Genomic DNA, 25,922 nt, shown 5'->3' with positions numbered 1-25,922 from the left:
ACAAGGGGAACTGTCAACCAGCACAGACCAGACATGCAGGGGAGACAGGCCATAAGGCACATAGAGCAGTAAGTGCAGAGAAATGCCTACTTTCTAAAAGAGGTGTTTCTAAAATAGTAATGTTAAATCCAGCTTCACTAGTAAGCAGGATTTCTCACTACCATTCTGACCATACCAAACATAACAATGCCGCTCCTTTCAGATCAGAAATTACTACTTAAAAGTATATAAGGGAATTTACAATGCTAGCCTATGACAGGAGCAGGCTTCACAATAGTGAAAAATTACTTTAGGAGTTTTTCTCTACTAGGACATGTAAAATGTAAAAGTAAATGTATTACCTTTTACTTACATAGCACCCTGTCCTATGGTCTACTTAGGGCTTACCTTAGGGGTGACTTATATGTGATAAAAGGGTGTTTCGTAGGTTCTCATTATCCTAATGAGACTATTGGATTTGGGCGGCAGAGTCACTTGTACTGCAGGGATTGAGTCTGATCCCGCACCATGTGACACGTGTCGGCCTAATCCAGGTTTGTTCCAGCTAACTAGCAGTGCTTCATCTCTACTCAAGAGCAGGGATGATTGGTGCAACCGGGCGCATGACATACATGACTCCTCAGGGGAATCGTGGTCACTCAGATCTTATCCGTTTCTCTCAGTTACATTGGTCTCACGTATACAAGGACAGTCAGAGGCATAGTAAAGTTCAATAAGGTTTTATTGTAGAAACTTCATCTTAGATAATAAAGCATGTATTGCAATAACTAGGACGATGAAGCACAATAAGATTAAAATTGTGACAAGGACAATAAAACACAAGAATAAAGCTACCATACTGTCACTAAGGTTTGTAGAGATCACTCCTACCTAAGCTGTGTTAGAGCACAGCATGTTAGGCTCTAATTCTGCCTTTCAGGTTCCCCCCTGGGGAGACATCATCCCTCATACCTGAGCAAGAGGCCTGTAGTCTACATAAGTAGCTGTAGCGAAGCAATCAGCATACAGTCGTGGTCATCTGGTTGGAATCTCCCTCTGACATACATGGGTCAAAGTAGTGTTTTTATAATAAAACATCTGATATTCCAAGAAAGGATCCCCACGTAAGAATATGTATGTTTCTGTGAACACTGGAGACAAAGCATACCACGTTTGCCGGCAACCTATCTAGAAAAGCACAGAGTGAAAGAAATGTCATGTTTAAGAACGCACTGCTGACCTAGGTGAAGAACAGCTAGATAGAGAAAATAAAAAAAGATCGCAAATGTGACTAATGTTAAAATAATATAGCAAAGCTAAAATAAAATATATCTAAATGAAAGAGCACAGCGGCAGGCCTAGTTTACTAAAATAACGTGTATAAAACTATAGCTAAAATGGCTACACAACACCCTCCCCTTGCCGGTTCAAAGGAGGTTCAAAACCTAACTTAACATATGAAAGCTACTAGAATTCATCATATATATACACTGGAGCATATATTAAAAGGACAATTTAAAATGTCAACTGTGGCATTAAGAAAGCAGAATTTCAAAAGCCAGAGTCATTTTCAGAGTCGCCAGTTGAATCTGGGATAACTGAAGATAAGAAATCTTCCACTTCGGCAGGTGGAAAGTAGGAAGTTCATTGCCAAGGAAAACCAAGGAGCATTCGTGTTCTAAAGCCTGAGCTCCAGCCGAGGCAGCACATTCAGTGGTGTGCCCAACAGTGAATTTAGAGCTGCATGATCCACAAAGGGCAACTCACAAACAGCTTCATGGAGCGAACGCACCCTCAACGCGCATGTCTGGTAAAGAGCCCTCAGCAAGAACATCAACAGATCAGTGTCCAATGAAAGCAAAAGATAAACTTTCAGTGCACATGCAAAAGGGTACCAAAGGCACCGAAACACAGGCTGCACACAATGTAAAACCAGTCTGAATGACAGAGACCAGTCACACTCCAATCGCTCCAGGAGTGGTGCTCCAAAGTACTGCATCATGCGTTCACCACACAGCTGCGCTGGTGGAAGCGCTTTCAGTCCTCCTGGTTGTAACTGGACAACAATTGCCAGAAAAAAGTAGCAATAACAAAATGTCACCTATTATAGCCAAAGTTATCAGAAATCCCCCGTAAATACAGGAAAATATTGAATGAATGGCTGAAGGTATTTAGCCAAATATAGTGGTGAATGTGTGAACGAAACCAGACCCAACAGCCTTAAAAAAATGTGCGATTCCAGTAGTAGTGGATGCATTAAATATCCGACCCACAAGTTCCCCCAAAGTGTCTCAGAAAGTTAGTACTTAAAAGGGACTGTGGGCCAGATGTAGCAACTTTGCAAATTGCGACTTGCAATTTGCGAGTCCGAGCGACTCGCAAATTGCAACTCGCAATTTGCAATGCAGAACGGTGTCTCAGACACCGTCTGCGAGTCGCTATGCGGTCGCAAAGACCCACCTCATTAATATTAATGAGGTGGGTCGCAAATTGCAGCCCCATAGCGACTATGGGCACTCACGGATATGGAGGCCTGCTGTAGTCAACAGACCTCCATGTCCGTGACTGCTTTTAAATAAAGCAGTTTTTTTTTTTCCAAAGTGTAGCCCGTTTTCCTTAAAGGAAAACGAGCTGCACTTTAAAAAAACCGAAACCTTTTGTTTCGGAATTTTTTCAGGGCAGATAGTGGTCCCTTGGACCACTACCTGCCCTGAAAAAATAATTTGGGGTCCAGTCACAAAGGGGAAGGGGTCCCATGGGGACCCCTTCCCGTTTGTGAGTGGGTTACCATCCACTTCAAGTGGATGGTAACTGCGACTCGCAAATAGGAAGGGAACACCCCTTCCTATTTGCGACTCTGAAATGCATTTTGCGAGTCGGTCCCGACTCGTAAAATGCATTTCTGCATTGCAAACTCAGGTTTGCGACTCGCAAGCGGCGATTTTCACCGTTTGCGACTCGCAAACCGTTTGCTACATCTGGCCCTGTATCTGTACCGATGACCTTGCAACCTGAAATGCATAGGTCTTGCGTGCAGATGTAAGCGCCACATGTTTTTGAAACAATAAAGCCTTGAGTCTGCTCAACTTATCAAAATTCACATTTGAAGTAGCGATATGGGGCCATATCTCAGCTACTTCCCTCTATCGTGTTGGAGGAAAAAGTACATTCCCACAGAATGTAACAATTTTGGAGACCGAAACAACATAAACTATTCCGGCTTGCATCCCACAACAGCTCTCACTATTAAGGAGCACATAGCTGCCATTTGAGAGCACCTGGAACACAGGTCTAATCAAGGGGACTGGGACTCGCTTCAGATAAGAAGCCAAGTTCGCTGCAGAAGCGTTGCATGCCCCGTGCAAGGACAGCTGTTTACAAACCATCGAATGGCTGACAGAAGTCTTGCATTTACTACCACTAAGAAAGACCTCTTTCATGCCACTGAGACGTCTGTACGAGAAGGGCAGCTCCCACACCTTGTGGATGTAACTATCTCCTAGCCTTTCATGTCTGCCCACTGGAATGTGTTTTAAACAGGATGTGAATTGAAGTGTTGAAATAGGTCGATTGATGACCTTGTGTATTAACCACTCAGCAGATGGTATTTCAGCCACAGCGAAAGGCAACTTTTCAAATTTTTCAATCTTTAACATAACATAAGTCGCTTCCTTCTTAGCCATCAGTTGTTGTTGTTGCGTTAAATTAAACATAGAAAATATGTCCCTCGCTCAAATGTGTTGCCAGGGAACGTGACCTGTTTTCAGTGTTTGTACTGTCCAACCTAACTGCATAATTGTTCTTAGTTGACTCTGTCCATGGTGTAAAGAGGACATGTCGCTCTGTACTTTGTCTATTGCAGAAGAAACAATGTTATTCAAGGTGAATATCCGGTCGGACAGAGTATTAATCCTATTATCTACAACAGCTAATGCCTTCTGTAAATTTTCCTGATCTATTTGCCTTAACCGGGCAGCAGCTTCTTGTTGAGAAAGCTTCTATATTTCATTATAGACTGCATATAAGAAGTGCTTTCTGGGTTGTTTCCTGGGGCCTAACAGGAAATCCTGCAAGTCAGTATTATTAGACAGGAGATTGAGGTGTTCTTTAACAGCATCTAGTGAGGAACTTTTCAACCACTGCTGGCATAGTTTCCCTACACTGTATGTCGTTACTATACCCACGTGTTCAGATGACACATAGTGAGGGTCAGGCCTACTTGTTCTAAACCCCCCTGTGGAGTTTACAAAATGTTTATGACACCCATTGGTATCTGCTGCTCACAATAACCACCCACCAGGACGTGAAAGTGAAGCACTAAACATGCCATTTTGGACCCATTCATTGAGCTGATCTTCAATTTTGCAGGGGCAGGAATACTGGGCACGTTCAAATCCTTAACTTTTGCCAAGCCTAAACAACTTGTCTGCTATACAGTTTCATTCCAAAATATCATTTGAACAGGTATCAGGCATTCTCTAAATAAAGCTTCCTTTCCCCTTATTTGCCAATGTTTTGTCCCCCACACACTTTTTAAGTCAATCGACTACAACCAATATTCATAGCCTTCTACAGCCAACCGTGAAACGAAGTAATCAGAATAAATGAATTTTGCATCTGTCAATAATATATGTACATTTTCCATAAATGGCACTTTGAAATAATATGACTCAGCATTTTTAACACTGTGCCCACAAAAATATGCACATTTTCCAGAATATATTTTGGAACTTCCTTCTGGAGGAGTTGGACAATGTTCCCATTGTGTGTAATTAAACATAGTTTTTGGGATACTTGCTCTGTGAATGAAATGATGTCCATAATAATTATAACAGAACACGTCTCCATAATTTTCTTTGGATTGATAAACATCCTCACTTTCAAATACAGTAAAATACTGCAACTCATTCATCATAGAATGAACTGTTTTCACATCCCAGTCATCAGAAACAACTCCAGGTATTATTACATAATTCATAGAAAGTTTAAACACATATGGAATTTGAATGACCTCCTTTGGGGCGTATATATTAAATGTGACTTTATCCAAAACAATCCCATCAGGAATTGGTATAGTGGAAATGTTCACAAAAGACAAGTATCTGCGGACTTTGTGAGAAGAGAAATGGGGTTTCAGGACCTCATCCAGCAGTTCAACTGTTGATCGTTCAGGAAGGTAATGACCATGTATTAGTAGAAAGAAGGTAATAACAAAGCTAATCCAAAGGAGGAAAGCTAATACAGTCAAAGAAAGCCACAGATAGTTCCATGGGAGAATTAAATAATTTGTTTTGAGCCAAATTATCATTTTACGTGATTTTCACAATTCAGATGCAGAAGAAGCAGATGAGTCTGAAATGGTGTCAGTGATGTCAGCAAAGTATCCAGAAGCAGTATGGGAAAAAACTGGAGCTGTATTTTGAAGAGAAGAACTAACAGTGGTGTCCCGATGTGGTTCGTAATAGACAATGCCATCGTTTGTGTAGAATTTGAGAATGATCGGTCAACATTTTCTGTGTTCCTTGTTGAAAAAGATGCTCGTACAACCAATGAAAGATCATTTTCTGCCCTCCCCAAGCTCGGAGAGGTGTCGGCATGCTTCTCAAAACTTGTAGAGGGACATCTTGACCAGTAGTGAGAGGGATTCGGGTACTAGTGGTTGTTCCTCTTGGTCTGCTGTGCAGGATCGGCCACATGGTGTAACTTGACATTGTCGATGGACACAGAGCGGTTTCCTTTAGAACAAGGCAGCGGTGGTAGAATAACAGTTCTGGTACTGTGTATTCCCAGGACTGGAACCAGTGCATTATAGCAAGGACCAAACTCCTTTTTCACAGAAACCTTTTCACGTACTAGATCCCCAATCTTTGTAATCCAGCCAGTAGGTGTTGTTGGTACATCCTTAATTCCTAAGGAGGCAGCACTGGCAAAAGCGTTGTCGTCACAGAGCTGTAATTACTGCAAGACAGTGACACAGTCATTTGTGTCAAAGGGTGTTTCTGCCACATCCACGCCAGGAGCATCAAGATCTGGAACATATATTTGAGTTCCAAACAGGCACTCGTATGAAGTATGACCCCCAGGGACCTCCTAGGCAGATTTTTAAGTGCTCTCTGAGCTCCATACATGTGATTAAGCCAACTATTACCCATACCTAGTACTCTGGCTGTTAAGGATTGCTTTAAATCTCAGTTTTGTTGCTCCATGACACTATATCCCTCAAGATGAAATGGATACGAGTAATGGAGTTGGACCCCTAACGAAGCCATGACGTCCTTGAATACCCTTGAGGCGAAAGCAGGGCCCTGGTCCGAGTGGAAAGCTGCAACTGCATATGTGGCGATAAAGACTTGCAAATCTTTAATAACAGTCCGAGTGTCGGCCGCGCATTGTGGCCACACCCATAGGAATCTGGAGCAAGAGTCAACAGCGACTTGGATGTATTTGTATGCACTGTCAGGAGTCAAAGGACCGCAATGGTCCAGGTACACACATTGTAATGGTTTCTTAGAAATTAAGAGGGGTGTCTGCGGTGGGCGTTTAACGGTGGACCCCTTAATTTGTTGGCAGATATCACAACAAAGGACATACTGCTTGGTCTATTTGTATAGACCTGGCCACTAATAACGAGCCTGCAACAATGATATTGTAGCTGCTACACCTGCATGGGCAGAAGCAACTCCCTCATGCGCTGCTTTGATCAACTATGGTCTTCGATCTTTGTTGGGAAACTTGCGATTGCTCACACCTGGTGTTATAGCTATGACAGAAAACAAGTCTGCCATCCGGTAGGAATATTTAGCGGGAAATGCTTTTGGCAAGGGCGTGCCTTCAGCTGTGGCTGTCACAGCAGCCCATATTCCATCGTCCAGTTTCGTCCTAGAACGAGTTACTGCAGCAACAGAAGCCGTAGCTACTGCTGATTTGGCTGCTTCATCAGCCAGTGTATTTCCTGCAACATGTATTCCAACGTGCTGGTGCCCAAGTGTATGTACAACATGGACATTTGGTAGCGTTTCCTTCAGATCCACTACCTTCCCCCACAGAAGTCTGTATTTGATGCTGTTACCTTTGGAATCTCTGAACCCATTCTATCACCAGTAATGAAGATATTCATTGAAGGACTGGACACAATAGTACGAATCACAGACAATCAGTGTTAGCTGGTCAGGATCCGTATGTTCCAGTGCCATCACCAGAGCCTTTAGCTCTGCTAGGTGTGCAGTGCAATCCCCTAGGGTTTGCGCAAAGGTATGTTGTGGATAAAATGTACTACCCTCCATATATCCGCTTACAACTGCATAAGCAGCGGAGTATCGCTGCTTTATGCCTATAGCAGGTTGTGCTGAGTCATTGGTGTACATGACTCTTTGATATCGATCAATAGGCAATGTATTTGCTGGAACTGGGTATTCTAGTTCATACTGCAAAAATTCTTGAGTTTGTAACTTTGGGTCAAAAATATAGTCAACATCAGTGGCTGTCAAAGACATTGCCCCTTTGGATCCAACATGGATGTAATGCTTTAGCGTTTGAAACACTGGCTTTGGTAACAGCCTCAAGGACTAGGATTGGAGATATGACAATAATGCATATCCCCTGGGCTAGTGGTCTTTCTTTAATGAGAGCCATCTGAACAGCAGTGAGAATTTTCTCAGTGGGAGCAAAACGTTGTTCTGGGGTGAGTACAAATGTGATTTGTATGCAATTGGGACTGTCTCACCCCCATTGAATGCTACATAGGTGAAACCAATGGCACCAGCAATTACTCTGATGACCAGATGTTTTTTATTGTCCCTTGTGTGTAAGTGTTGTGCTGCAAGCATGTCTTGTTGCAATGCTCTGAGGATGCGTATGTGTTTGACTGTCCAGAATTTACTGGAAAAGTCAGGACGTATCAAATCATATAAGTGTTTGATGCGTGATGCATAATCTGGAATGTAAGTTCTGCCAAAATTTAGGAAACCCAATAATGACTGGAGTTTTTTTAATGGTATTTGGAGATTGTAACTGTGCGCATTTTTCTAAGAATTGTGGCGCTAGGCTCTTTCCTTCACTTGATAATTCATATCCCAGAAACAGGACACTAAGGAAGGCAATTTTTTTTTTTTTAAATTACATTTATAGCCGAATTCGGAAAATCCTACAACAATGTGGGCTACCCTTTGTTGCAGTAATTCATCGTCCGTAAGGTAGATATCATCTACATAGGACAATGCTTCAGGGTCAATGTCATGCATTATTGAAGTTACACAAGCCTCGAACAGTCCTGGACTGTTCTTGTACCCCTGTGGTAAATGACAGATTTTTTTCTGGGAGCCCAGTCCACTGAAACTTGTTAAGTCTCTACTCTCAGGCGCTATATTTTGGCAGAAGAAGCCATTTGAAATATCCAATTTTGTTTTGTATTTTTTGCGCACTATGTTGTTCATAAGTGCTGTGCTATGAGAGTTTTGTATATCATTTGTGCATGTATGACTATTTAAGCGTCTGTAGTCTAAGACTATTCTATATGAATGGTCCAGTTTAGCTACAGGAAATAAAGGATTATTCATTGGTGAGACACAGAGTTCGATTACGCCCTGGTACTCTAGTTGTGTGAGGATTTCCCTCACAGGTGCTTTAGCATCATGTTTTATTGGGTATTGGGGTTGAGGTTGGGGTTGATTCTTAGTTGGAATTACATGATAGGGGGAATCTTTCCCCCACCCTATGTGGTTGCGGTATAACGCGGGTGCCTGCGCCAATGCCCAATCAATGGCATAGGATTCTGCGAGCTCTTCAGGACAAGAGGCGAGAAAGAAGGTTTGATAATCTCTTCCCCGTACGGGCAAGTACGAACAAATTCAGGTGGCCAATCCTTTTCAGCCAGTAAAATATCCTAAATGTTAACGACGCAGTCCCAAAAGATTGCGCCAACTGTGCGTTCAATGTCTCCTTCTAACTGTATTGTTACTTTGTACATGCTGTCAGGTGTGGATACACGCATGCCACAGTTTCAACTTGTAAGACGTCATCAGTTGCTTTCACCTCCAGATGCTCTTGAAGATTCCAGAGAACTATTGTCACCTCTGCTGTGCTGTCTAGCAGAGCTGGTGGCCATGTCTTGTTCTTCAATAGAGCCCTCTTCTTGTGTGGCATGACCAATCGCAACTGCTGCCACTTTTTTCTTTTTAAATTGGGGTTTTTGCCAGGGAAGTTTTTCTTCTTTTTTAACAGAAACTTCTGTAGAGCGTTGTGATTCCTGTCTCGGTTTCACACACTCAGTTCTTCGCTCTGACCGCCCACCTTTCTCACTGCGTTTTTCCAGTGAGTCCTGATAGGAATGAGATTGGCGTGTATCAGTATATTATTATCTTATTATTTATATCATCTCTATTTCTGAAATTATATCTATTCTGAGGGGTCTCCAAATACAGAAATTCTCCCCTTTCTTTTTAGGTGTTTGTTGTTTTTTATCCCAGCGTTTTTTTAGAACCCTCGGGTGCTTGCATGGTAGAATCTTTATTAGATTAACCCTGTAATTGTGGTTTAATAGTTCTGGCCCCCGGACTATCTCAACCAATACAAGAATAGGTCTCTGTGACAATCTTTGGCAGCTCACGTTCTTGATCCTGTACAAGAATATCCCAGAGCCACATACGTACTACAAGTGCTACTGCTTCCCCTTTAAGGTTACTAAATATAATTGAAGATACTGTGGCAAAATTGCCCATAAGTTGCATCCCCAAGTCCAGGGTCGGGGCAGAATTTGTTTTAACACTTCCGGAAGATTGGCAAGTGTTGGTGTACTGTGTGCGTTAGAATAGAGCGTGGCAAATAATGTGCCCCAAGTATTGCAGTTATCTACTGTGGGAACCATCCCAAATTGCAAGCACATAGTTAATATTCTATGCTTATCCTGAGGTCCCGTATGGGGAAATACTGTTTCCGGTGCATTTATTTTTTGAGCTAACCAAAACGGAATCTCCTCCTGTTTGGCGGGTACCTTACCCATGATCGAATGTACAGTCGCAGGATTAATGCCTGGCGTTGCTGCATGTGGTTGCACCGGGGCAGCACGTGCTGGGCATGTTTTTAATGTTTGCATTACAAACTGTATTAATAATCTGTATATTGCCGTAAGCCCAGTATATAAGTGGCAAACCTCAGCTACCGTCAAGGCTGCTGCATCAGGGTGCAGTGTATATGTGGTCAATAAAGGCCAGGTAGGACCATCATTACTAAGAGGACCTAACCTAACATGTAGGATTGTATGTGGTAGGGCGCCATCAAGCAAATTATCATGGTCTTGATAAGTTAGAGGTATTTCTAAATAAGCATAAGCTCTATATTGTGCAGGTGTGTTTGCAGGTGTATAGTGGTGAAATGTATTTGTGTTCCCATCAACTGCTGGAAATGTGACCCAATAATAGAACATTTCTGTTCTGTATGCTGCATGAGCTTCAACAACAAATGTAACTGGACCCCCCCATGTGGCAATAAATGTGCAGTAAGGGGTGGGTGCATATTGACTGCAATTGCTACCCGCTGTGGGTTTGCCATTGTGAATGGTAAATTTTGTTCAGAGATAAGCACACCAAATGGGGATTATCCTTTTAGGGTTCAAGCTTGAACATCCTACAGCGTTAGTTAGGTACTCCCTACTTAGCTGAGGAGGAAAAATCCTCGATACCACGGATGTCTCCATATATAGTACAGAGATGTCATTGCATGTAGTGAGACAGAGATACTCAGGAGGACCTGAAAATTAGTGCCTGACCAAACGTTGGCAGCGCCATGTTGTGTAGATTCTCATTATCCTAACGAGACTACTGGATTCAGGCAGAAGAGTCACTTGTACTGCGGGGACTGAGCCTGATCCCGCACCATGTGACACCTGTCGGCCTAATCCGGGTTTGTTCCAGCTAACAAGCAGTGCCTCATCTCCACCCAAGAGCAGGGATGATTGGGGCAACCGGGCACATGACATACATGACTCCTCAGGGGAATCGTGGTCACTCAGATCACATCCGTTTCTCTCAGTTACATTAGTCTTAAGTATACAAGGACAATCAGAGGCAGAATAAAGTTCAACATGGTTTTATTGAAGAAACTGCATCTTAAATAATAAAGCATGTATTACAATAACTAGGACGACGAAGCACAATAAGATCAAAATTGTGATAAGGAGATTAAAACACAAGAATAACACTACCATCTGTAACTAAGGTTTGTAGAGATCGTTCCTACCTAAGTTGTGTTAGAGCACAGCGTGTTAAGCTCTAATTCTACCTTTCAAGTTCCACCTGGGGAGACATCATCCCTCATACCTGAGCAAGAGGCCTGTAGTCTACATAAGCAGCTGTAGTGAAGCAATCAGCATACAGTCGTGGTCATCTGTCTGGAATCTCCCTCTAACATGCATGGGTCAAAGTAGTGTTTTTATAATAAAACATCTGATGTTCCAAGAAAGGATCCCCACGTAAGAATGTAGATGTTTCTGTGAACATTGGAGACAAAGTGTACCACATTTGCCGGCAACCAATCTTACTCCAGCCTTGAGAAAAGCACAGAGTGAAAGAAATGTCTTGTTTATGAACGCAGTCTGACCTAGGCGAAGAACAGCTAGATGGAGAAAATAAAACAAGACCGCAAATGTGACTAATGTTAAAATAATATAACGAAGTTAAAATAAAATATATCCAGGTTAGAATGCACAGCGGCAGGCCTAGTTTGCTAAAATAAAGTGTATAAAACTATAGCTAAAAATGGCTACACAACAAGGGGAGTTTAAGGCTTGACAAGTAACTTTAAATGCCAAGATCAAGTGGCAGTGAAACTGCACACACAGGCCTGGCAATGGCAGGCCTGGGACATGGTTAAGGGACTACTTATGTGGGGGGCACATCCAGTGCTGCAGGCCCACTAGTATCATTTAATTTGCAGGCCCATACCACATATAGTGTACTTTACTAGGGAGCTATAGATACATTAAATATGCCAACTGGGTAGAAGCCAATATTACCATGTTTAGGGGAGAGAACACAACTACTTTAGCACTGATTAGCAGTGGTAAAGTGTGCAGAGTCCTAAAACTAGCAAGAACGAGATCAGAAAAATGGAGTGAGGCAGGCAAAAAGTTGGAGGAAGACAACCCTAGGGCTGCTAACATTCTCTTTTTCCTTTTTTTAGTTTTAAAATGCTTTATTGAGATAAATACAAGTATAGCTACGTCATACCAACCGGATAACAACCATTACATGTATCCAAGAGGACATATAGATATCACGAAGAACAAAACATATGAGCAAACTAGTCCATAAAGTAGCATAGTGAATATAAAGTGATTAATGAAAGAAATTGCATTTTGTAAGAGTTTTTGTTGTAAGGAGAAAGATAGAGTAAGAAAAGGGAAAAGAGGAAAGAGAAAAAGAAAAGAAGAAAGAAAGAAAGAACATTAAAATAGATTAAACAAATTGCAATTGTCCAATTGAAACCTACAAAGAACAATCTGAAAACATTTATAAATGTGTCATGGTGGTTTAAACGTGAAGTTGGGATCAGAAGGAGTGGTTGACTGTCTAGATAGAAAGGATGTCAAAGGTAACCACAAGTCTTTCTTTAGAAGATTTGTGGAATGTATAAATGCTCAGTCCAGTCTATGGGAATTGCATAACATATTCTCTCCTTTTCCAACCACCTGCAATTAGTTTTGAGCCCCACATGATTTAACTTTAAAAATTCCTTTAATTGCAACTTGCAGAATGCATCACTTTGCCAGTCACAGATTCAAAAGATGCTCTGGACGGTGCTTGTGGCGAGAAGAGATTTGATGTTAGAGTACACAGGTTCAGTCCTCTTTCTATACACATTCTTTCTTGCTATTTTGATGTATGAGCACAAGTATTTCAGAACAAATAATTACATAGGTCACATCACTCAATGACAGGCAGGTCTCAAAAAGATGTTGTGCAACAATTTGCGACAAATGCCCACTAGTACATCCGGTCCCTAGATCCCGGCTGTCACTGTGAATCAAATGACCGAGTGACCTTATGCAACATCACTAAAGTGTCGGCCCGGGAAGGTGGGAAGCCTAAACCAGAATGACTTGAAGACCTTGACAGTGTGCCTAGCAGAAGCAGCCCCCTAGTGTATACAATGTAGGGATTCCATGGAGGATGCCACAACATCCAAGGCTCTTCATGTGAGTCATATGCATCAGAGATTAGCATATAAAGGCACCTCAGGCCCATACTGATGCTAGATACCGTTTATGTCAAATGGCCGTGGATCCATGTCATGCATGAAAGATAATCCATGGCCAAATGGACAGCTCTAAGACCTACGGTCTCATTCTTAAAACTATTCACGCATGCGGAAGTAGCCTGATTGAATTGTTAAACTACTTTTAGAATTTAGTAAGACTGGAACTGCACTCATAAATGGATTTACTCACAGATGTTTGTGTATGAGTAAATCTACTCTGTTGGTGGGCACTGTAGGTTCAAGAGCAGGAATGCCTGGATTCGTGCACACCTACAAACGTTCAGTTTGTGGGCATTCACAAACCAGTTTACCACCTCTTTCCACCCAGGAAGTTAATTCCTGTGATGGTCAGACGTAGAACACCACAAGGCATCACTGTTTACATACATTGTACATAATGAGGGCTAACATGGAAGACAGCTGATTCCAATAACTTGTAAGGTCAGAATTCTGACTATGCCTCCCCAGGAGACGTAGACATTTTAGCTAGGAAAACTGCATAGTGTGGACTGAAGGCCAGACAGCCATGTGCACCTTTCCATGACTAGTCCAAACCTTCTGAATTTAAATAGCTCTCATGAAAAAAGGAAATTCAAAGGTGACAAAATGTAGCTGTGAAGCTTCACTGCCATTTCATTACCTGTAAGCTGTGCATACTGTTCGAAAACATCAAAAGGGGAAGGTCCCAGCAGAAGGAAGACATCAATGACGCCACTTTCCGACATCCAGCGCACGTCTGTTTCGGGAACAACTCTTTGCTTTGGTTTTTCGGGAGCATCATTGGACAATGTATGCTGTGAAAGAAATATGGTATGAGCAGTTGTATCTCTTAACTCCGGTTCCTTTCATTAGATTATTGTCATTTTTGTGTCTGTTTAAAGATAAAAATATATAATAGTTTTTTAACTTGCAGTGAGATTTTTATTGTATCTCCTTTCTTATTGACTGTCTTGGCACTGGCAAATGCTTTACACTTGTTTTCCTTTGAGATAAGCCTGACTGCTCTGTGACATAGCCACTAGTGGCGAGCTAAGGTTTTTTTTAAAGTAACATAACTCAACCTGATGCAGTACAGTGACATTGTTACTTGGAAAGGTCTCACAGTCGCCCCAACTAATAATCCACCTTCTCCTAGTAATCATTTTCCTATTTTTGTTTTCAAATAATTTCATTTTCCAGAAGGAAACGAATCACAAAACAAGAGCAGAGACCCTGTAATATTGTCAAGTACTGGATGCTGAAATGTTCTGTTAAGTTTCGTTCTTTGCGGCCCAAGAAAAGGGCAACTCATCCCAGTAGCCCTGGTGCCAACCAGCGAAGAATATTTCACGTGGAAGGTGTCAAGAGGACACCGTTAGGAGAAAAAAGCACATGGGGCAAAAAAGCTCCTTGGCACACCTGTGGTTCTTGTTTGAAGATGGCGATTAATGAAGAATTTCACAGCAAGGGGCCAATCTCCCCCTGACATAAGGTAAGAAGAAAGAGCCAGTCAAAAAGCATCAAGCAGGAAATCCAACAGAAGCTTTAGCTGTAAAGAACAAAATCAGGGACACACACAGGAGCAGGATGGTGATGAACCCAACGAAAAAGAAAGGAACGAGTTGCAATGTAGCCATCATGCCTCCTAACACACAGAAAGTGACAACAAGGAAAAGACCCGTCTTCATCTTAGAATGGTAACCTCAGGCAGAGTTCCCTGACAGATCATCATTTTGTAAATCCCTTTCCTGTAACTCATGGTATGTGCTTATCACATGAAGAAGTTTGGCCTTCTTTGCTCAGCGCAGAACACTGCAGTTCTGTCGCTGTTCTCCTGGATGACGCTTCGCACTGATTGCGGAACGCCACTCCTGTGGCCGCGACCACAGAAACACTTCCGGGTACAAGTCGCCAGAATGACCAGCCACACACTGAGTGGGGCGTCCTGCAACACACTGCCTGACTGTGCAGTATATGCACTGTCTCATGCTTGACGATTGCAAGTTCTTGTAAGCACTTGCATGGATGTAACAACTAGTCTTGGTTTGTAGTTTTTACTGAGATAAGTGACCAAGAGTTACCGTACTTCAGAATATGACCGGATTGCATAGCGTAAACTTGATGTACACTGTCGTGCTAGTTATAGCTGTAAATCGGCCAGTAAACAATGCGTTCTTGTGCAATAATATTACAATCTTAACATTGAAATGCCAATAAAAAGGATTATAAAAAATACCCAGTGTAAGTCATTTTAGAAGTACAACTTTATGACAACTTTATAGCAAATGTTGGTGTCTAGATAAAATGATATTTTTTTCATTTTATAGTAAAATTGCTGAAAACTATATATCTAACTTGAAGTAAATACACAGTTTTTAAGGTTTGAAGCCTGGAACCGGTAAATTGTTTACATTTATATGAAATGAGCTTCTGTTTTTTAATAGAAAGGAACAGTGATTGGGAAATGGCTGGTTAAACAAACAAAGGGGAAAGCATGATTTTTTTTCAATCAAGGAGGACGTAGGAGGCTTCTAGACGTGATCTGGTTAAAGGGCCGATAGAGATGTTGCATGCCTTAAAAAGAATTATAATAAAATTAGACCAAATGGAAAAAACAATCCTTGCAGTGGAAGTGTGGCTTCATAAAACTGAACCCAGTTCTGCTGGTGTGGAGGCAGCTGTGAAAGCAGTGGAAAACAAAATGCGTTATCTCAACCACAAGGCAGATGCTCGCAAAACTAATGCACAGGATCAAGAAGGATGATAACATTCTACTAGGCAATGAGATTGAAAGGATTGAAATTTAGCAAGGAAGTGCATTTATTTGCATCCTGTTGATCCCTTCAGTAGCCACTGACCCCATCATGACCAGAGCTATAAGCTGTTTTGGCAGCACCTTGGCTCTGTCCAGGCCAGAGAGGGTGAGGTGGTGTGAAATGCATCCATGCCTAAAGCCAGAGCTTTGCAAGGATGCGCGCCCTCTAATAATGGCATGGTTGTAGCGGTCTTTTGAGATCCAGAACCCCATGAGCTCAGCCTGAAAGCAGCGGTCTCATCAAGGAGCTCTTTATAAAAGGGTGACCAGAGAGTACTACCCTTCCAAGATGCTGGAGACAAAACACTATGAAGGATCAGTTGTAGGCATCCGCAAGAAAGACTCGGGCTTACAAGCAGCTTTGAGGAACCCAGCAAGACTGAAGGCCTGGCATGACAAGGAACACATTTTTTCTTACACTGATGCCATACAACTTGTCAATAATGGACTTGATGAGGCCATTCTAATGGGATGATTTTGTCGCAGAAAACCTAAAATTTGCTGCCTCTTTACCTATTGACACAGGTTGGTCATCAGGGCTTTGAAGGAAGTTATGCTCCTGATGGTTGTGGCAGCGCACCTCTCACTTCATGATGTCTCACTTATTATTCCCACCTCTGCTACCTCATTTATTTCCTTGCTCCCCTGATTAGATGCTATACCACAGAGATCGAGAATATCATGAAAATGCTGCCACTTGAGGTGGGTAATTTTCTGTGACGAGTTTTACATTCTTCCCTCATGAACAATGTATGCAACTGTACAAGATGTGGGTTTCCGCTCAATAAAACAATTTAATTCTAAACCATAAAGAATTATTTATACATTTATTTATTAGCATCGAAATATATGTTCGACACAGGTGTTATTCATGCTAAGTGTTTATTTATTACTGATTTAGTAACAGTAATCAACAACTAGGAAGATATTTCTAACATAAGGTCTGCCCATATATAAATTTAGCGAGCGGACCATTATGTTGGTGATACATATACTCCTTTGCCGTTGCGACGAAGTATGCATACCGCCAACATATAAATCAGGCCCTAAGTTTTCTAAGACCATTGGACGTGAGTATTGTTTTATTTGAATTATTCTAACTGGTATAAAGTGGGAAGTCTTCATGACCAAGGTCAGCAAATGTCCCTTCATGGTGGTATCAGGACACCTGAGAAAGATTAGGACGTTGAGAACTTGAATCTGAGGTGTGTTTATAAAATTCAAACTCAACAGAAGAATTTGTGGATTAAGGCTGAAGATCACTGTTTAACTATACATCTAGTTGCATTGAGATGGAATAGAGGAGCTACAAACAGTCTTGGAGATATCAATTTGAACGGTGTTAACTCAAGGGGCCCAAGGATTTTCTTAGAAGGCCACTGCCAGTCCTTCCAAATACCAGGGTGGCTGCATAACGAGGCTACCCTGGCTTGTTAAACTACAGGTCTCTATCTTCCTCCACTTCCAGTCTCCTTTTCTCACTCTTACACGTTACTTTTCATTGCTGTTTTCTCCATTTATACATGTTTCCTATGTTTCTCTTCCTTCTTCTATCTCCCTTTTCTGCATTTATCTTTCTTGTTTTGGGTTGAAGTGAGGCAATGAGTGGCATATTTCCAGTCCATCTTCTATGTCCACCAGTATGTGGGATCTAGAAGCATGGGTATAGCTATTAATGGTGCAGCAGGTACAGTGACACCAGGACCCAATAAGAATATGACATTTATGTAATGCAACCCAGGGGTCAGGAGGTCGTTTTCTTTTCTTGCATTAGAGTGCACAACACCCTTGGTACAAAATCGTATAGTATGTATTACACAATTGTTCAGATACATGTATCCATTTCTCACTAAACCCTGCCCTATAATCTAATAATGCTCACCTTTACCGTGGCCTTTGTGGTGATCTCCACCAGCGTCTCAGAAGCATTCAGCCAGAAAACACCGATGGTCCTATCCGATTTGTGTGCCATGAGAAGAGGAACAGAGCCATAAATTCCCATTTTCTCATGAAGCTTGTGCCCAAAGACATCCAGGTTGTATAGTCTGTAGGCATCATTATCGCTAGAAAAAGTCAGAAACAAATATGAAAGCTCTCAGGTTTCAGTTTTTACGGATTTTTTCAAATCCATACATTTACGATTCTCCATGTGTATGTATTTCAAATACGAAAAAAAGAAAATGCCTTCTTTTATGTAACACTACGAATTGTCTGCCATGACTACCAATACAATATGTGTGCTGCAGATGTGTACCTTTAACGTTGTCAGATGAGTGCATGGGTAAACTGTACGTGGCAACTGAGCAGTAGCGCCCGCTGCCAAGGACGGCCGGAGGGGCAGTGCGCAGAGCAGTGGGTGGCGGGGACGTGGAATAATAAATGAAAAAAAAACAACACTTACCTAAACTGCCCTATGCTGCCTCTGTGACCCGCCACCTGGGTGCTTCTCTGCTCCCCTCCCTACCCAATCCAGGCGCTTCTCTCATGCTGGTACACAGCATGAGAGAAGCTCCGGGATTGGCCTGAGTGTGCTGAAATGCCGCTCAGGGAGGGAGTGGGAGCGTGCGCTGGGTCTCCACCCGGCTGTAAAATACAGCTCGGGTGGAGATTTATAAGTGTGCATGTCAGTTTGGCCAGCCTCGGACAGCTGGCCAAACTGACATGCGCACTTAGAGCGCACCACCACTACTCCTCCTCCATGGTGACGTGGGGGTTGCTGGCCCCGCCATCTGTAAACGGAAAAATAAAATGATAATAAAGTACTTTTATTATCATTTTATTTTTCTGCCTTTTAGCAGTGGGGCAATGCTCCTCCGCCATAGCGGAGGGGCCGTCCCTGCAACTGAGCAATGGATATCAACAGTTAAATACACGTGGAAGTATACTAGCTTTAACAGAGCAAACGAGGAAATACATATGCATTCAAAATCTGAGCAACCAATAAACATACATAAGCACAGACGGAAAAATACAAATAAATGCTACAAAACCAGGACCCTTTTCTGTAATCAATCAATGTGTTCTAGAATAATACCTCTACCAGAGAGTCCCACTTGCTAAAAGCTCTCATCAACCTATGATTATTGGTGGCGTCACAGGGTTTAAAATTATCTATACTAACTAAGAAACATAATCTACGATAGAAGCGACCCTGGATCACCAGCTTTAAATTGTTGGTTTTTCTTCTAAAAGAGTCAACAACGTTATCTTGCTTTATAAATAGTATCTGGCACAGCCCATCCAGGCACTGTTTTTTATTCAGTGTCGAAAATCATGAATAAAACATTCAGCATCTCTGAAACCTAGATCATAGCTTTGTTACTTAAAACAAAAGTACTTGTGACCTAGGTTTTCACAAAGGTCGGATAAACTGGAGGTTACAGGTTCCAGAAAAACTAATGAAAGAGACGCAAGCATGGGCAAAGTCAATAGGACTAGGTTTAACGTGCTAACAAATCTACTGTAAGTACAATATATTATAGCCAGAAGGCGCGGGCACAGAGGGGTATTGCTGGAAAATGGTCCCTTTTGCAGTACAGTGCAAGGACGCTAGATCACTTCACCTAAAAACTGAATAACATTAGGTGAGAGATGAATGTACCACTGTGCTTAGCCAAGAGGTGATAAACAAAGGGCCTGATTTAAATCTCGTGAGATGGGTACAATGAGTGAAACAAGCTTGACGAAGAAAGGGAGGGGCCCTCTCTATGTATATTTTAAGCAACAGGTCTTTCTGACAATTATGCTGTCAAAATCAAGATCTAGGCCCTCATTACAACCCTGGCAGTCCAAGACCGCCAGGGCTGTTCCGGAGGAAGCACCGCCAACAGGCTGGAGGTGCTTCCGAGGGCATTACGACCACGGCGGAAGTGCCACGGTCGCACGATTGGGGCTGGCGGTTTTCCGCCACAATGGCCCCGGCGGCTGTAATCCGCCAGGGCAGCGCTGCATCCAGGGGATTATGAGTCCCGCTACCACCAGCCTTTTCCTGGTGGTTTGAACTGCCAGGAAAAGGCTGGCGGTACGGGGAGTCGCGGGGCCCCTGGGGGCACCGTTCAGCTTTTCACTGTCTGCTATGCAGACAGTGAAAATCGCGACGGTTTGGAGCCGGCTCCTGCGTTGCGGCCGAGATCCCCACTGGGCCGGCGGGCGGAAACTAGTTTCCGCCCGCCGGCCCAGCGGGGATCTCCAAATGGCCGTGTCAGCCGCCCGCCAAGGTCGTAATGAGGGCCTTAAAATCGGATAAGCAGTGAGCAGATATCTTACCATTGAACTAATTAGCACCCTGAAGAAATGTTCCTGGTGACTTAGCCAAAGAAAAGGCGTGGGTGGCGGACAGTAATAACAGTTACCTGCCTTTCTGGTCACAGTTCCAGGATCTGGTGTATGTAGTTTTTGGATACTTACCTTCCTGTTGCATCACAGTAAATCTATTTCTCCCGCTTTCTTATTATTCACTCGCCTCTAGGTCCATAGGGATTCTCTGTAAGCTATGCCTTCTGGACTCGAGCCAGGGCGCACACCGCTGCACATCAGCAACATGTTTGTGGAGCTCCCTACCCCAGGAGTAGAAACAGATAGAACCTCCAGGCTTGTCAGTACCATCATAAAAGAAAAGGTTGATTCCAGGACTGAACTTAGTAGTAGTCCAAACGGCCCAATGATTTAAAGTACATGAACAGGACCCATACCCTAAAGCATACAAGGACAAACCAAGTCTTAGTTCAGTTCAAATACCTGCAAGACACTCCTGGTCCTACCTGTTCCAGCTCTTAGTTCAATGAGCCACAAGCAACTGCAAGAAAATGCAGAGAGCAGTAAGGCAGCGGTGAAGAAGGAGCATGGGTCTCACAACTGCTGTGCCCTTGGAAAGACTGTATCAAGCAGGACAATAGCACGAAAACAAAAAGAGAACTGTAACAGAACCATAATTGGACATCCCCGAGAAGTTCACTAATGGACTGCGCCCCCCCCCCCCTTACCTTTGAACCACACATATTCCTTTAAGATCCACGCAGGAACAGGAGCAAATCCAGAATACTCTGCGATGGAACATAAAGGAGAGGCAATTGTTGAGTCTGAAATAGATTAAATTTAACAACACCGGAGAGGAGGTAAATGTAGTTACCTGAGAGGGAGGCCTATAAACACTAGCCCCATAGGCAAGCAGTGTCCAGAAGCAGATCTCAGTGGTAGAGTTCAGAGCATGAACGCAGATACCAGCCCCCGCTTCCTCCTCGCATTTGGAGGAAAAGTGGGGCTCTGCCAGGAAGCAAACCATGAGACTAAGAAGAGTCCTACGACACATTGAATGTATTCACAAAGGAGATGGATCACATCACAGCTTCTCAATTACTTAGAGAATAGAAAGGACCCAAACTGAGTCCAAGGAGTTCAGCAACCATGAGGTCGGGGGCACAGTGATCTAAAGGGGACCTAAAGGCATTCCTGATTCATCCCGAGCGGCATTCTGGTAAGGGTGATAGACAAGGTAAATCCAACTAAATTACCCATACACATACTCTTAGACAGCAACCAGCTGTGAGATGCCCCCACCTCCCACCTGCATGCTCCTAAGGATAGTAAAAGTGCCTCTTTGCAACTACCATGTCTGTTACTGCCTGTAGGGAATCCTGGTAGGAAGTTATCATTCTCAGTATATGTCAACATCAGGGCAGTGCGCGCTCTACGGGCGACTGGAATGCAAAAACCCAACACTTATGAGATAATGTAATTCATGCATTATGTTGATATGCTGTTGTTTAACCTTTTACATTGCAGAGTTTAATCCTGAAGACTTATATTCAAGGTGCTTGTAAATACTGTTCATTTGCAATGTATTGCTGCAGGCTTTCAGAGTGTGTCAGGGTGTGGTCCCTTTCCACGGCCTTCTAGAAGCTTTCACTGCAGCATGACTGGGTGTGGTTTGTGGGCTGGGCCAGACTCTGTATAAGGGAGCCAGCCCAGCTCCATGTGCTCACTATTCAGAGGTCCCGATGCAGAGCAGCAGCAATTTCCTGAGCTCCTGTTCCGGAGGCCTACCTTGATCTTCCAGGCCTTGCCTGTATTGGGGATCCTTGATCAGGGCGGTAAGGCGGAGGTCAGGCTGGGCCCCCAATCCCGTTTTCGAAGGCATTTGAGTTCTTGGGCCTAGTTATCATATTTGAAGATTATTCCTTGTGCGTGTGAATGTGCTCTTGGTTTCTGGCATTTACATGTTGATATTTGAATCGGCAAGACGCGCAATTCATTCTTGGCATTTGACTTTAGAGATTCCGATCGGCAACAGTGTGCGCAATCATTTTTAGACATTTACATGGTGGCATTCGAATCGGCAAGACGCGCGATTCATTCCTTGTGTTTAACTCTTGATACTCATTGTGCACTACCATTTCTTGGCATTTAAATGGTGGCATTCGAATCGGCAAGACGAGCGATTCATTTCCATGCATTTAACTCTTGATACTCATTGTGCGCTACCATTTCTTGGCATTTACATGGGGGCATTGGAATTAGCAAGACGCGCAATTCATTCCTTGTGTTTAACTCTTGATACTCATTGTGCGCTACCATTTCTTGGCATTTACATGGTGGCATTCGAATCGGCAAGACGTGCGATTCATTCCTTGTGTTTAGCTCTTGATACTCATTGTGCGCTACCATTTCTTGGCATTTACATGGTGGCATTCGAATCGGCAAGACGCGCGATTCATTCCTTGTGTTTAACTCTTGATACTCATTGTGCGCTACCATTTCTTGCCATTTACATGGTGGCATTCGAATCGGCAAGACGCGCGATTCATTTCCGCGCATTTAACTCCTGATACTCATTGTGCGCTACCATTTCTTGGCATTTACATGGTGGCATTTGAATCGGCAAGACGCGCGATTCATTCCTTGTGTTTAACTCTTGATACTCACTATGCGCAACTATTTCTTGGCATTTACATGGGGGCATTCGAATCGGCAAGATGCACGATTCATTCCCACATTTAAAACTTGATGTTTCAGATCGCTTGCAGAGTGCGCCGTCATTTCATGTCATTTGCATATTCTTGTTGAAATTGGCAGTGTGCGCGGTTCATTTTTTGCATGTAAAACTATGTGTTAAAATTCTAGATGATACATTATATGTACATAATAAGTCCTTAATACAATTCCTATTGTGTTCCAGGAAACGATCAGATTATTTTTTTGTCCTCATGAAAAAGACCATGTTTGATTTTGAAAACATAATTCTAGAAGGTTCTTAAATTCCTAGTCAATGTGTAACATTTCATGAAAAGTTTCATTGAGAAGTTGTATTAATCATTCTTGATTCCTTCCCAGGTAACCAGAAGTCTTGAGGCCTCGTTCTTAGTCCTTTCTTAAGTTATCCATGGTTACTGTATGACAATGCTTAGAATCATAGTCTAGTAAATGTCAATGTGATATAATCTTGATATTGTGTGTTTTAACCTTTTGTTTCCTACAGGTCTCCTTCCCAGCTGTTCCCATCCAAATCCCTTTTTCCCCCGCTTGGACTCTCTCAGTCTCTGTGATTTATCTATCAGAGTCTTGGAGCTGTCTAGTGGTGGACATGTTGGGGACGTGCGCAGACCCCGAGGATCTGGTCTTCCTGACAATATACCAGAAACGTGTAAGTTCAAGAAAACAAGAGGTGTGAGGAACAAATGGCTACCTAGATCTCAAAACCTTAAACCTAGAAAATTACCTTGCAAGATTGCTCAAACCGATGGGCTCTTTGGATCCAGGTCAGATTGGCCGCACTTGGCAGACCCCATAGGTCATATGATGAGTGAGGGGTCTGCGGAGCACGAAAAACAAATAGGCAGAAGGGTTTCACAAGAACTGGCAAGTTATATGACAAAATTAGCAGATAGCAAGCAGTAAACTGCCAATAAGATGAGTAGTCAGCTGATCGGGTAACCAAACCAACAAAGCAATCAGGAGACACTCCAGTCCCGGATTCTGCAGCTCAAACCAGTGTAGACAAAAAACCATGTCATAGGAGAAATAGGGTCCCATCTAAGAAAGGGACAAGAGTAGGCATGGTAGTTCCTATTGGCATAAAGAACTCATAGGAACTATTTCTCAGAATGATCCAAGCCCGAAATGCTGTTACATGAGAGCACTGACACAATCATTACATGAAAAGGAGAGGCAAGTGGTGTCAACTGCCTTTCTGACAATGGATATCAAAGAGACGCCCCTCTTTGGTTTCTATAGTCCATCCTACACAACGCAATGCATACAGAACAGAGAAGAGAAAAACAAAACGATGCTTGACAATACTGTGGCCTTGAGGCAGGGCAGGACTGAGCAGATATCAGAACAAAGTATTAGCCTATGGAAAGCTCAAAAAGCAGATGGACAGAGGCTCTTGAACTAAAAGTGTGTTTGCCGGATCATAGGAAACAATTTTAATATGGTAATATTGAATATGTGGGAATAAAAGTAGTGAAAGGACAAAATCATAAATGGAAAAATACATTTCGTAGATAAGTGTTTAATGAAATATGAATGAGATTTGCATTCGATTAAAAGCAACCCTGAAACTGTAACAGTAGAGAGTTACTCCTTATTGCCTTAAGTATCTAGACAGTGCAAGAAAGGAGGGCCGCCCTGAATGGAGTTTTCCACACCAATGGAATTCACAATAGAAAATGGAGAAGATTGAGCCTAGGAACATCACTAAACAGGCTTTTAACCATAGTACTTGCAGTATATACTTGTTACACTCTTCTCAATATTCTCCAAAGCCAGAAGACACACTTGGCTACCAGAAGCCATCAGAATTGTCTTCCACAGGACTTCTGCCTGTGGAGCTCACTCCCAAGCCATTTATCAGAAGAAACTGATCACTTCGCTATCCAAAAGCATTTGACAAATATTCTTCTCAAGAAGATAGCTGGATGAAGAGATATATAGATGGACTGAAGGAAAGCTGGAGGAAATAAACACAGCTGGAAAACTGAAAATGTAGACACAGATTCACAGATCACTCACAACCCTAAAACAGAAGACAGTACACCCTTTGGCAACCTTTGTTATGGCTACCTCACAAACCCCATAGCCAGAAAGGTTTCAGTACCTTGGTTTTTCCAACGCAACAACAATGTACCATACAAAAACAACATTTCCGTGGAGATGGAGACTGTCAGGCGCCTTTAGATCATCACCCCACACCTGCACAGGTACATGAATATTGGGCAAGGTATGACCTCTCAAGAACAATGCTTCAGCTGGGACTTCCTGAAATGCTTTGAGGACAAAGGGACAGATGTACTGAAGGATTTTTGTACTCACAAAGCCTATGCTGTGGGCAAATTAGTAGGCTCTGTAGATCCCCAAAACCCACTTTGTAAGGTACTAATGTACTATTTACAGTGTCAACATCACAAAACCTCCCACATCAGAAAGAAAAGTGGATGGTAAAGAGGCATTGCTTACCCTAAACAGGGGCAAAAATGGTTTGAGCCGACTCCTTCAGTGGCAAACCATTGACAGATTACCAACTGCCAAGAGGAGCCGCCATCCATTCGCTAAGTGGGAGCAATCCGTGAGGGAGAGCTTCCACTTTACGAGAGGCAGCTCCGGGCACTGCAGGAAGGAGATGGCGGTAGATTGCGGCATAGTCCCCTTGATGTTTTATTTGGATTGTGCCAATTTTGTGTTTGTAAGAGACAGAGTTTGAAACGACACAACATTGCGAATGTGAATGCATAGCAGGAGTTCTGTTGTATCTTGCAGGCCTCCATTTACGACTTCAGAGATGGCCTCAACACATCGCAGAGAGAGTCCTGCCTGTTGGGTAATAATGAAATAGGACTTCTGTGAATACTGGTGTTAGACTTTTTATCCTTGGCGTGGTCTCCCTTTGCTTTTTGCCAGTGTT

General features: G+C 42.8%; 1 protein-coding gene across 2 annotated transcripts in view; it reads right to left on the bottom strand.

Annotated features, from left to right (window-relative positions):
• Positions 1–25,922, bottom strand: part of GANC (glucosidase alpha, neutral C) — a 388,017-nt gene that overhangs the window by 250,438 nt on the left and 111,657 nt on the right. For both annotated transcript variants that reach the window (XM_069208780.1, XM_069208781.1), the window contains 2 exons: positions 17,907–18,087; positions 13,871–14,024 (listed from right to left, as the gene is read on the bottom strand). In XM_069208780.1, the coding sequence (XP_069064881.1) occupies positions 13,871–14,024; positions 17,907–18,087 (335 nt within the window). The remainder of the gene's footprint in view (positions 1–13,870; positions 14,025–17,906; positions 18,088–25,922) is intronic.

The sequence above is a fragment of the Pleurodeles waltl genome, chromosome 9, assembly GCF_031143425.1.
Source record: "Pleurodeles waltl isolate 20211129_DDA chromosome 9, aPleWal1.hap1.20221129, whole genome shotgun sequence".
NCBI lineage: Eukaryota > Metazoa > Chordata > Amphibia > Caudata > Salamandridae > Pleurodeles > Pleurodeles waltl.
The sequence above is the reverse complement of the archived record's forward strand: the minus strand, read 5'-3'. Positions and strand labels throughout refer to the sequence as shown.